The 13891-nt window shown below is 38.2% G+C and overlaps 1 protein-coding gene across 1 annotated transcript in view; it reads right to left on the bottom strand.

Annotated features, from left to right (window-relative positions):
* Positions 1-13891, bottom strand: part of cpne7 (copine VII) — a 64559-nt gene that overhangs the window by 26881 nt on the left and 23787 nt on the right. The window contains exons 10-14 of the mRNA XM_088004296.1: positions 12959-13092; positions 5403-5457; positions 2746-2797; positions 1819-1952; positions 607-843 (exon numbers count right to left, since the gene is read on the bottom strand). Of these exons, the coding sequence (XP_087860422.1) occupies positions 607-843; positions 1819-1952; positions 2746-2797; positions 5403-5457; positions 12959-13092 (612 nt within the window). The remainder of the gene's footprint in view (positions 1-606; positions 844-1818; positions 1953-2745; positions 2798-5402; positions 5458-12958; positions 13093-13891) is intronic.

Genomic DNA, 13891 nt, shown 5'->3' with positions numbered 1-13891 from the left:
GTTCAAACAATTAAATGCGAACATAATGCACAAGACCTTGCAGGACTTCTAGATCCAGTAGGTGATGGCTAACCAACCAGATATTGGAGTTGCAGAAAAAGCAGAAAAGAGAGCAGCAGTGATAGGCAAAGTGATCCCAAAGAATAGCAAAATTAAGAAGAAGAATTAACATGAGAAAACTGAGAAATATAGAGTGGTAAAAGTGTAAAGGGAGAAGGTTTGGAGAGCCAAGGCTTCAGTGGAGTCACTGGTACTCTGTGGCCCCCAAACGGAGGAAGTGGCTGCAGCAGATCCCCCAAAACAACCTTGGTCAAGACCACTGAAACTCTAAGAACAGCTAAGATTCTGCACACAACCATCAAGTTCATGTGGCAAAACTCCTTTGCTCAAAAGTTGTAATCCACAAAGCAGATTGCGTTTGTTTTGTTGTGAAGCTTGGCTTCCTGTTTACTCTTTTTAAGTTACAAAGTTTTGATGACATCACACGGAAAAAAAAAAAAAGTTCAGATGTGCAAAATCCTCTTTGGCTCAACAGTCAGATGTCGAACAGTTTGAAAGCAAACAAATAAAGACGAAAACAAACGACAGATGGAGAGACCCACTGACCGTTTTGAAGTCTCGGAAAGGGACGAATTGCACAATGTCCCTGAGGACAGGCTCGCCCTTCGGTGACCGCAGGATGCCATCGTCTCCGTCCAGGATCTGCATATCTGTGAAATCTGCATTGCCCACTCCGACAATGATGATGGAGAGAGGCTGGTAGGACGCTCGGACAATGGCTTCACGTGTGTCTGCCATGTCTGTGACCACGCCATCTGTGAGGATGAGCAGGATGTGGTATCTCTGCAAGAAATTGGGAGAAAATTATTTCATGTCAAAATTAGCCCCATTGATCTTACCACCATTTGTTCTTGAACAAGGACACCTCCCGGCATGTGAGGGAGGACTTTCAAGTTTTCTTGAGGGATTATGCGGACTTGACACAGCCACAGCCAAACGTGGCCCTGAACTACAAAGCACTCCACTATTAAACAGTACATAAAAACATATTAACCAGAACAAATGGTTATAAGCTCTTTTCCTGAATAGTTCAAATTGAAATTTTCTGTCTCTCTGCTTTGGGTTCTTCAGAAAAATATACCCCAGATGAGTAAGCTATCTAGATAATGGAAAAATTGTGATTCATTTTTCCCCATCACAGCAACACGGTTATATTTAAAAAGTTGTATCAGACTCTGCTGCCTTAGCAAAGAATCGATTTAACTGTAATAACATAGATTAAAGTCCAAACAGTTATGTATTTTTCTTTGGACATTAACCTTAAAGACATTGCCCTATATAATGTGATACTTAATCCTACCTTTTTATGTCAGGATTTACATTTTTTGGTTTATATTTTAGGACTTACTTTTGATCCACTTTGCTGCCTTACTTAAAAAAGAAACTTTGCTGATGCACATATCGCGGATCAAGTTTGTGTGAAATCAATTTCAAGCTGCAAATATTTTTTTGCGTAGCATTACAATTTAAAACTAGAGTAAGACTTTGCTCTTTAGCATCCCAAATGAGTTTATCTGTTTGAATAAAAGTTACAGAAGATGTAAAGAATCTCAAAAATAAATACCCAAACAACTAAACTACTAATCTAACACAGAAAAATCTGAATTGTAATATCATATTCATCATAAAATCTTTCGTTTTTTGCCATCTAGATGTGCTACAACAACACTGGGAACCAGAAGCTGCTGATCTTTGAATCTCGGTGAGAGGAATAAAAGCAAAATCTGCTAAATCCGTGTATATCACAGAGCTACTCACTGAAGCATCTTTAATGTTGCCATCGCCTGCTGCCACCTTGGCTATCCTGTTGATGATTGGAGCAACATTGGTTGGCCCATATAATTGGATCTTAGGAAGGCAGTTCTGGTATGCCTCGACGACTCCCTGGATCCCTAATCAAACAGAGGAGGAACCAAAAGAAAAGAAACCTTTAACATATTAACTTACTCTTATACAGCATATGCTGTTCAGTTCACATAATTTCAGTGCCCTTTGACAGTATTTAAATACCTAGAATTTTGTCTGATTTTTCCATGTTTTTATGATTGATTGCAATTCGGTAGGATTTTATGTGTTAGACCAAGATAAGTAGTGGTGGTTGGGGAGAAGGTGAATGCTTTGCAGAAGCCCCTTTCAATGGAATGCAACAGTAAATATTTTGGGGCATGTATTTACCAGCTTCATTGATTTGAAGCCTAATAAATTTGTTTAGCATAATAATAATAAAAAAGATCAAACTCAGTGAAATTAGATGCAGCTGTTCTGTGGAAAATGAGGTCGTCACAGAAGAACTGAGATTAAAATACAAACAGGGGTATTCTCCATACCAATTAAATGTTTTTAAAGGCTATTTGTTGCACTGGGTCTTATCCAGGATTATCAGAGTAAAAGTGAAATATGACTGTATACCACTCTCCTCAGATTGCTACTTTTAAAAATATGTAAAACCCATGTATTGTTTTCAGAATTATTTGCTAATTTACATCAAGATGTCACATAAAATCCCAGTGAAATACTTGAAGGTTTAGCACTGCAATGTGACAAAACATGGAAAAGTTCAATGAACATGAATATTGCTGAGCCTAATGATTTTTGATTATAAAATGTTTGCTAAATCATACAAATCTGGAAAGAGGAGTAAAAAGCATCCTGTTCTCTGGGATCGGCATGTGGAGAACTCCTTACCTTCACATTCATCATCCTCTGGGTTGAAATTTATGGCAAAATCATGGGATACCTGCAAACAGAGAAAGGAAATGAACAATGATAAAACTGTGCAAAAATTAAGCAAGTAAACTGTATTTCCTATTTTAAAAGCTTTCTTATTGCAATAACATCATCATTCATTTATATAGGAATGGCTTGCTGGGGAAAAAAAGTAAAGGTTAGTCTTTTACTGCATGGGCTTTGTTCAAATATCTTTCAACTTATATTAATTTAAATGATAACGAATTGAAAGAACAAATTTCATCCGTACACGTCAGAGCACAAGAAAAAGTCTCTTCTCTTATTTCAGTATTATTGATTTGGCATGAGTGTTCATTGGTATTAGTTAAGAGAAACACAAAGGATGTGAAACATGTTTGCGATTGGTGTCTTAAAAGGTTTAGGATGTGTAAACTGTTCTACCACTTTGTCAGATTTGAGCTTTGTTTATTGGATTTGATTACAGCAAAGGAATCTTAGCATTTCTTTTTTTTCAATTATTTGGTCTATTCTTGTCATCCAAGCTTCATTTGGATTCTGTTCATCACTTAGTGTTTTAACTGGCAACCCCCCACTGTGTTGCTTTCCACTGACTAGAAACAGTCTTTTCTGGAAGCCCTGACTGTCTGCCAGACCACTGACAATTGGTTCCTGTCCAGCTGGCTCCTATTTAAAGGCTTTTAAAAAGGACTTTAGAAAATAAATAACTGTGAAGAAATTTAACATGAATGACAACTTGGCTTATGTGAAGGAAGCAGATTTAGTTTTAATCTGTCTTAACAGCATATTTTGCATCTGACCTTCTTAGATGAAAGCAGGAAACACACTGCAGTGCAAGCACTCTTGTCCTTGCTTTATATGGATATATTGTCCTTTTAATTAATCAAATAAAGATGATTAAGACTACACAAAACTCTCTCTTTTTGTGTAGTCTGTTTTTTTTTCTGGTCCCTTAAATACACCATACGCAAAAAAAAAAAAAAAACACTCAAAGAGAAGTACAGTCCCATCACAGCACAGTTTTAACTGCTTGTATTCCTACTTCAACCAGGGCACATAAAAACACCTGCCGTGTTTGTGTTGCCATAGACACCGAATGATTTACATAAGTACATACACAACAGTTTGCAATCAGCAGATGGATCTAACAGCAGTCATAAAAATGTTAAAATCACTAATGTGCATTCAGTACTACCTACTGGTAATCAGTGTGACACATAAAGCAGTGAAATGCACCAGACAATCTACGTTATTTTTTTATAAAACGCAGTCAAAAGTGTTGGGTTGAGGTCTGCTCAGATCCTTGAAGGAAAAAAAAATAAATAAACAGCCTTACTTGACAGTAACTTTACACAAAGGCTGCAAAGGTCACGTTTTCATAGTAGAAGATTCTGACAAAAACACTGTCAACTGTAGCACTTTTTAGAGGAGCACGGAAATACATAAAAGTGTCTGCATCACAGTCAGAACATTGGTATTGCTGTTGGTGATGTTTTAAGACTACAATCAGTGAGGCCCATTAGAAAGGTTTCTCCATCAGTGAGAGATAAACTCTGGTTTACAGGTTTGAAAAAAGGAACGCAACTCCTCTTCTGCCACTGATATATCCATAAAAAACATAATCTGCTGGTCCTAATGTTGTGGAACAGATTCTCCCCTCGGAGCTGTCTTCCAGCACATGTGGCTGCGGCACACGTGAACCATAATTACGAACGTCAGAGCCGCTTGAGCCCATATCCATCAAACTTGCACACCTAATGCAAGAGAGCTCCTAGCTTCTAAGTTCAGAGAGCATTTCATGATTAGTATAATGACTTAATTAACATTCAACGGCAACAGCAACCTCAATGTGTCAGCAGCACACGGTCTGACAAATATGACGCCGAAAAGGCGAGGACTGTCATGGTAAATTCAGAAACCCGGTTTGCATTTGCTCTCCCGCAAATTCTGCACGATTGAAATGATAATTATTAGTGCAACACACCAGATTACAATATTACATTAAACATAGGCCAGTCTTGTTTGATATGTTATCTGAGGAGTGTTTCATCTGTAAGTGAATGTGTGTGTGTGTGTGTGTGTGTGTGTGTGTGTGTGTGTGGGTGTGCGTGTGTGCGTGTGTGTGTGTGTGTGTGTGTGTGTGTGTGTGTGTGTGTGCGCGTGTGTGTGTGTGTGCACTCATGCACAGTTTTTCCTCACAGTGTAACTTTCTCCCTCAGGGTACTAACTGGAGTAGCAAACAGCTTTCAGTTCTTAAAGGGCAATTTTCTTACACATACGCTCTCACAGTTGTGAATTCTCATGTAAATTTTGCGTCAACAAGCTACGACTTCAGTTCTTGACGAACAGGATATTTTCTCAGGACGGCTTGATATTTTAAGACAAGGGTCTCATGAATAAAACCACACTTGATAATTAGTTTTAAATATGAACGTTTGACGGAATGACAAGGTGTTTCGCAAAGTAGGTCATGGAAATCATCTTGGTGAACATTCAGTCTCAGGGTGAAGGAAATTACCAACATCTCAAAGTGAGTACCAAACAGTCATACTTTATGCACCATTCATGTTGAGGGAGGTAGGGCTAGAATAGATGGTTAAAAAACCCCCAACTAATTTACGACCAGACTTACTCACCTCGTAATTTGGAGGAATTCTGGCACCAAAACCCAAAGCTGAAAACCGCTTGTCACTAAACACAAAATGGAAAAATCTTTAATTAATTAGAATTACTTTGCAGTTTTGACAAAAATCAGTGAAAAAATATTGTGCCCATCTGTTCACATTTCCAAGGACACACCCCACGCTTGTTTGCATTTCATAACATGATAAAAGCCTGAATAACAGCTTGGAATCAGTCCCCCGGTCCCGGCAGCCAGCGTTTGCACCTGTTCAAAGAGCTTCTCTCGCTCTTTCATCTCTTCATATTTCCATTGTACCGTTTGCATGAGTTGATATAAATGCGAGAGACTGCTGTGCTGGAGGGAGCACCCCAGTCAAAGGCCAGGCAACACAATTTTGAATAAATAACAATACAAATTCAGTGTCTGGGCTGACTCCCTTGTTGCAAGATAGCAAATATATTTCCAGTCTACTGAATTGTGTGGCTTAAATTTGAAGATTAAAATATGTCCATTGTCTGTTTACTGCTTTCTGATAAAGTACCAGAATAAAATAACCACTTCCACATATACTGCACGTAGAGGGAGAATAACAAGCAACTATTGACACAGTTCTCTCCTATCTGTTGACAGGGTGTATTTAAACTCTCTCAAAAGTCACCCACATGGCAGTTTAATAACACACAGCACCATCCAAATATTACTCATCCTTGTTATTATGACACCATTTAAATTATAGAATTTAGCACATAAAAAAATTCCCTTCTAAACAATTAAAGCAAATTGTTTTATATGTTTTTAAAATAATTTTCTAGCTTTCTTCTGCACACCTGTTTTACAATTTTGATTCCTCGTCTATTCCATTGTTTTGATGAGTGTTCATGAGTCAGGATAAAATTAGAGCACAGCATCATCCTAAAATGATGTTTTTACTTCACCCCTTTAGTGTGTAGTAAAAATGAAATGTGTTGTACAATTTTAATTGTACTTGCACATAACATGTCATTTCTAAAGTAGCTTTTCAGCCCAAAGACTAAAAATATTAGTGTTACCATGAAACAAATATAAAATCATATTCTGAAGACACAACAACAAATAACAGCAGCAATTGTTTTAAATCTAAAATCTGTATGTGTTATTTTGCTTTTGATATTCCCCGTTTAAAAGTGTGAGTTATCTATGGAGCATGAATGCATTGAATGACCAAACTGAATGATGAGATGTCCTTGAGTTTACACCAGAGAGCTTATCATCTGTTCTAGATCTTGATTTTATTGGTTTTCTTTGCATGAAAGACTTTAAAGATGTAATGAAAAAGCAAATCATGTTTTGAAAACCTTTTCTTTCATTTCCCGAATATTGAATTTTACAGCTTCAAACCCAGTGAATACGATAAGTCAGTACTGGGTTTCTTTTCAGCCATGCTGTCAAAATTTGCTCTTCGTATCGCATTTTCTCAGTCTCAAACACTAAAACTCTCGTTATAGAGCACCTTTGTTAATTAAATAACAATGTCAGAAAACACACGACTTAGTCAATTTAGAGCCTCCAAATGTGAAGTCAACTTCGCAAAAAAAAAATTAATGATGTGTGAAATGGATACTGGTAGTAACAAAGGAGGACTATGAAATTATCTCAATGAAACTTTTTTGTAGGCATGTCTTATTGCTGTTCAGATGTTTGACCTGATGAAGATCCAGGTAGCATGTAAAATGCAGCGAAGGTCGAGTGTGCAGGTTTCTCTCTATCCATATCACAAGCTTTTGTCGTCCTTTATATTTGTGTGACAAAAAAAAAATCCTTCATTCAGGAACAAAAGAGGAAAAAGAACTGAATTTATTTGTGATCCAGTCAAATTAGGACGTAAGATGGACGGATTGAACTTAACAAAACAGAGCTGCATTTTCTTCAAAAACCCTCATATAAACTGAAATTCAGAAACAGTTGACTCAGAGAGGAGTATGAGTGGTAAGGAGGGGTGAGGAAGTTGTTCTGTAGGGCTACATAAAGTACTGGAAACTGCAAAATTAGTGCATGCAATGTTAACATTGCATCTATTGGCTATTCATGTCTTGTAAGCTAATAATATATTCAGCCTGCTGGATGGAGCTTCACAAACCCGTTATACTTGGTAGCACTCCAAATGCAAAAGGTCGCAGAAAGTTATGGAAGTGTTTTAATGACAGAGAAAATTGAGGAAAAGGTGGGTTCATTGCAAATGACATCATTGCAAAATGCAACAATAATGAAGAAAACCAGTTTACTTAATAAGGTGCTGCCTTAATGGTCAGGGAAAGAAGGTGTGTATGACTGAGGTAAAGATGATTAGATGAGAGAAGTACTTTGCAACTGAAACTTAATGTGAAGTTTCAGTTGAAACTTTTAAATGATTTAAAAGTTTTTACTTTGAAAATGTCAGCACATCCAGGTGTGCCCCTACATGCTGAGGATGAAAGGATTAGAGGAATGCAAAGAGCATAAACACTGGAAATATTCAGATGTCTGTACAACACAGGACAGAAGGACAGAAAAACCAAAAGTCAGGCATGGCTGTGTGTCTAGATGATCTGGATTTATGATATGGTTTAGCTTGCTATGTGCAGCAGCAAGTGTATTAGTATGATTATGGCAATGTCTTTGCAAATGGTCTGTCATTGGTTTGGTCATGAACTTAGTCTCCTGGTCTTGTCTAGGTGTCAGATTAGGTGGTTTTGACTGCAACTCTAGATGGGAGGGAAGGACTGGGAAAAGGTGGGCAGCATGGGTGACTGAGCGACAAGTAGACTTGCCTGTTATTGCCATTCCATCCAAGTTTTGTTTTCCTCTCCCTCATCCCCAAGAAATGCCTATTAGCTCAACTGTATGAAATCTTTAGAAATGAGTGTTTGTGAATGTTTGTCTCTCTAGAGCAGAGGTGGCCAACTACCGTCCTCGAGAACTACTATCCTGCAACTTTTGCATTCCTGCTCCAACACGTCTGAATCAATGAATTCTCTTCATCAGCATGCCATTCAGCTCTGCAGTGCCTGGTAACATTCATTTGATTCAGATGTGTTGGAGCATGGATGCATCTAAAAGTTGTAGGATAGTAGCTCTCAAAGACTGGATTTGGAGCTTGTCCATGGTGATACCCCACCTCTCACCTAATGACCATCAGGATCAATTCCCAGATCCCATGCATTTCTGCACAGACATAAGCAGCAATGGATAGATGCTGGATGATTTTAATTTACAGCAAACCCAGAAAACTATGTTAAAATCCTTGAAATTACTGAAATAAAGCAAAATCTGACACTTTCAGATAAAGAACAGAGCTGTCGCATCTTGTTTTCCATCGCGTCTGTGACAGTTTGCCCACAGACAGCTTTTCTAATGGCCGCCTCTTTTATCTAGGCATTGACTTCATTTCATGCCCCTTTTGACAACATAACTCTCCACATTCTCCAGTTCAGAGAGAATGATAAATGCTATCACACACTCTGAAGAATCATAGTTTGGGGCACAAACACTGGAGAAGAGCGGATGAAGTACCTGAATAAAATTTACCGTGTAAGCAGGTGATTAGTTTGTTTTTTTGTTTGTTTTTCTTCTTGGTTGTGATTGCTGGTGGAGTAGCTAATATTGCTTTGAGGCAACTTTTCAGATATCACAAGCATTTGATTAGCTGCGATGGATGCTGGCTTGCATAAACACTGGCAGAGAGATGGCTTGCAGAGTGAGTAGTCTGATAACGTTCAAGAAAATTAACTTCAAACTCATCATTTTTTTTAGTTTCAAACCATTGTATTTACTTTTTCTGCTGGTAGTTTTTTGTGTTGTATTAGCAACAAAACTAAAGAGACCAGATTTACTTTTATTGCTGCAATTTTTTTCTGGCAGTTTTGATTGTACATTATTTACAATGGCTGCAAGATGTAAGAGCACATCTCTGTGGTTTCTGGATAATTGGATCTCTTTTTTTTCTATCACTGCTTGGAATATGATGTGCTTTGACCTTGTGTTTGTCGCCGTTTTTCTCTGAAAGAAACATCTAGATGAGTAAAAAGGTTCTTCTCTTTCATTCAACCTTTCCACTGGCTCTGGCTAATGCAGTGTATTGTATCGAGACATAAATGCATTTCTCTAACATTGCTTCCCAGAAACACCCACAGACGTCAATCCATTTACAAATTTTTAAATGAAATTTCATCCATTTTCATCCAAATAAAACAGTTCCACTAAAGAGAGGCTGAACTCTCACTGTTATTGACATTTCAAACAGACTGAATGAAAAAAAATGCTTTTGGTTTTGGATCAACTGTCTTCAAGTGGAACTGTAGCTTTTTTTATTAAATAATGGGAAGTGAAAGGGAAATTTTTCATGCATAGGATTTCTCTGAACCCATACTGTACGTTTGATGTTGCTAGTAAAGCAAATCTAGATGACTCATTAACTTGAGTATTTGACTTAAATTGACAAAATTACTAAATTACTTGAGAAGTACTGTTTGTAATATCAGGATTTCATAAAACTAAAAAGACCCAAACTGAGTTGTATCTTTTCTAAAACCAAAAACAACAACAACAACAACAACAAAAAACAAATGTGCATTACTGCTAAGCAAATACCACATTACTAAAGTCAGAAGATGTAAAGTACAAGCTCATAACAAATTTGTATTTTAAATTAGTAAAAAATGTGTTTTGCCTGTAAAGGCCAATTCGTATACTTGCAACCTTAACAGAAATAATTGGTCAGACGGATGGATAGAAAAGGTGAAAAACGTTATTGTGGACACAAAATTTCATAAATTCAAATCGCTATCATTCACCCAGTTTCTAGATTTGTCCTACTATTTGCACTATTGAAATAAGTGCGCTGACAGAATCACTGGGGCCAAAACAAAATGAGCTCAGAGAAAAGAAAGACGCTTATATTCTGGGGAGATGAGTGGGCTCTGCTCTTTACTCAGAGCCCACTTATTGATGTAAGTAAACAGTTTAGACAGGAGGGATATGGCAGCAGTGTTAGTCAACAAGTCACAGACGGATGAATGGATGGAAGGATGAATGGACGGATGGATGCAAAAAGCCTTCATTGCTTCCTCTTAGTGCTCCGTTATATGGGAATGAGGGATGTACTGGGGTTTGTAGGGGGATGCTACATCCTCAGCACAAGGCAACAATGAAGACTATTCCCAAGTCATGTTCATTGTAAGTTTTACTGTCAAGTACATAGTGATCCTTCTCGTCTCATTTTGTCAGCACCAGAGAGGAACCACACGGAGATGGAGCTAGTGTAACAACCCTCTCAGAGAGGTAACCGAGTCTCTACCCACACAGACAAAAAACTAGTCACTCCAGCTCCATCATGCACTCCTCTGCAAGGACTCGAAAATCCCACATCACCTATGTTCACTAAAGGCTAAAAGGTTTCCACGCCTACTCTTTACACCACGGTAACAATTCCAACTTTAAAGGGAAGGGCCTCCTACACTTGCAGTCCCTATTAGCCCACAGGCATGTTTCCATGCATGTCGAGTTCGTGTGAACATCTGAAGGATAACGCTAGCAGGATCGGCTGCACGTTACCAGGCAGGTTCTCTGTCTCTCGGATGCTATAATTAGCGAGACAATGCTCCCCTGGTATTCAATAGGAGGAGCTGCATAAATCAGTAATCTGAGAATTAAGCCTCATCTGGATTGGACCGCTCACCAAATCAGATCATTCTAGGTGTAATTGTTGTTAATTAACTACCAGCAGGTCTGTAAGTAGTCATTTTTCCAAACGTTGTTTAATGAAAAGCAAATATTAACCAATCAGCTGTCTCACCTCATTTTGAACACACAAATGCAGACAGATCTGGCTTCATGCTGCACCTCTACGGTTTTTACATCAGATTTGACACCCTGCTGATGTTCCCTTGCCTCCCACTTCTGTCTGGAGTGCCTGCTACGCTGGTGTCAGCCCCTATCTTATCTGGAGAACGATGTAATGAGCCTATGCAGACTAAGAAGGAGAACCAGTCGCTGCAACTGCTGCTGAAAGCTACGACTGTGAGAGAAGGCGTGCGCACAGTCAAGCTGTCAGCTCGCACATCATCTAAATCTTTCTAAAACAAGAAGAATAATGGACATAAATAAAACAAACAAAAAAGAATACTTTACCATCAAACAGAGCCCCTGGAAGTTGTTACTTGTTGTAAAGTTCAACACGTTTGTTTGCTTCTACCACATTAAATTCCTTGATTATTCATTTTAATCCAAGGTTTTTTAATTGGTATGTTTCACAAAACTGTTAGTGGGCTGCACAGTGGTGCAGTTGGTAGAGCTGTTGCCTTGCAGCAAGAAGGTTCTGGGTTTGATTCCCAGCCCTGGTCTTTCTGCATGGAGTTTGCATGTTCTCCCTGTGCATGTGTGGGTTTTCTCCAGGTACTCTGGTTTCTTCCCACAGTCCAAAAACATGTCTGTCAGGTTAATTGGCCTCTTCAAATTGCCCCTAGGAGTGAGTGAGTGTGTGTGTACATGGTTGTTTGTCCTGTGAGTCTCTGTGTTGCCCTGTGACAGACTGGCGACCTGTCCAGGGTGTACCCCGCCTCTTGCCCGGAACGTTAGCTGGAGATGGGCACCAGCAACCCTCCTGACCCCACTAAGGGACAAAGGTGTTTGCTTTTCAGATATGTTTTTTCACTAATTTCCCTTTCCACCTCTTGTCAAAGCTCAATCTGTCAGTCTCACAAACACCAACCGGTTTTTAATCTGCATCTGATTTGTGGCTTGCACCATAACACATCATGTAAAATTATGTACTTAGTCGGTATGTAACAAATAACAGAAGTCATATCAGAACATTATTTGGCCGCACTGTAAAAGGAAAATGACAGCAGCTGCGTATCCGCCCGTTGATTTTCTGGTTGCAGACATGAAAAAAAAAAAAAAAAAAAAACCTGTAACCACATGTATATTCATTTGCACCTTCAGAAAAAATATCTTAACCTTTACTTTACCTTGTTTTGTGAAAATAAAATGTAATGATGGAGAAATATGCACAAATTACGCTCTGGGAGCTGATAAGTAAAAAAGGTATTTTTTCTTTCTCTGGACAGATGGAAAGTTGATAAATTAATGGAAATTTTAGAAGAGGATAAAAAGGATGAAATACCACAAAGAACATCACCTCGAAAACCAAGTCAAAGTTTTTGTTGACCTCAATTGCAGTCAAAAATAATATTATGCATATCTTATGCAATGAAGGCCAAAGATTATTTTCTATAGTCTTCCACATTACCTAACAGGAAGCTTAACTCTGTGACATATTTGAGCTGCTGAGGATGGTAATTCAAATATTTCTGAGAACTATTGAAAGTATGTCAGCACATCCAAAAAATGAAATAAATGAGCTGCTGAGTAACACTTAACTGGGGAAGCTGAATCACAAACTAGTGAGTGGGGGAAGTTGACAATTTTCATTACTGTCCGTTTTACTGAGGTTTACAAGTAGTTGCACATTTTACTGTGAGTCCCACTAAAATAGCTTTCAATTCAAAAACTTGTTCCAGAGAGCCTTTCGCAGGAAGTTGAAGATTGACAAACCTGTCATAGTCTTGACAGATCTCGCCCACGGCTATCAGGGCCTTTAAGTACTCATTGGGTTGGTACGGGTTAATGTAGTGCAATGAGCAGCTGTTCCTGGGGTCTCCATTGGACGCCGTGAAGTCAATTGCGACCTGACGGGAGGAAATGACAAAGTAGGTGTGTCACAAATGTGACAGAATAAGGCGTTCCTCTAAAATGCCCACATAAAACCACAGGTCTAGTCAAAATATCATATTCACACATATTTGGACTTCCCAAATATGAGAAGCATTCTAAGTTATTCTACCAATTTCACTGTTAATTCCGGTCAATGTCAAAATACTTCTTATATGAATAAACTGATTTTGGAAATTTGAAAAGTCAAAAAATCTCACGAGGCAGTTATATTAAATCCACTGACAGATTGTTGATATATGGGGGAAAATGTGGAATGAATTATTTTATTTGGCCTTTTGATGTAGTGTATGGCTTGTGTTCCTCTGAGTACTCCTTTGATTGGTTAATTGGAACCTCATGACCTGAAAACACAGGCGTTACCTGAGCCACCTGTTAACCTCATAAACCAGAAAACACAAGAGAACTAAGGTAGAACAGCTGTGTTGAACCAAAATGAGGCTTTTTTTTTGGGTTCTGGAGGTTCTGGTGCATAACAGACAGATTAATGTTGGTTCCACACTTTGGTTCCATCTACTTTTTTCAAGAAAATCTCATTAGATTCTGGTAATTCATAGAATCCAGTAATTAGATTAATGACCATTCACCCCCACTCATAAAACCATTCATTGTTGCTTGTTAGCGTTTATCTTTTTGTAAGTGTATTTGTTTCGCTCTGTTTAACACTAGAAAATTGTTTGATTGTGATTGTATTGATTTATCTTTAATTGAACTGTAATTAATTATGATTATAAATAAACTGAGGAATTTACAGGA

This window comes from Poecilia mexicana, unplaced genomic scaffold, assembly GCF_051168715.1.
Source record: "Poecilia mexicana isolate PSO_F unplaced genomic scaffold, ASM5116871v1 scaffold_3, whole genome shotgun sequence".
In the NCBI taxonomy this organism is placed as follows: Eukaryota; Metazoa; Chordata; class Actinopteri; order Cyprinodontiformes; family Poeciliidae; genus Poecilia; species Poecilia mexicana.
The sequence above is the reverse complement of the archived record's forward strand: the minus strand, read 5'-3'. Positions and strand labels throughout refer to the sequence as shown.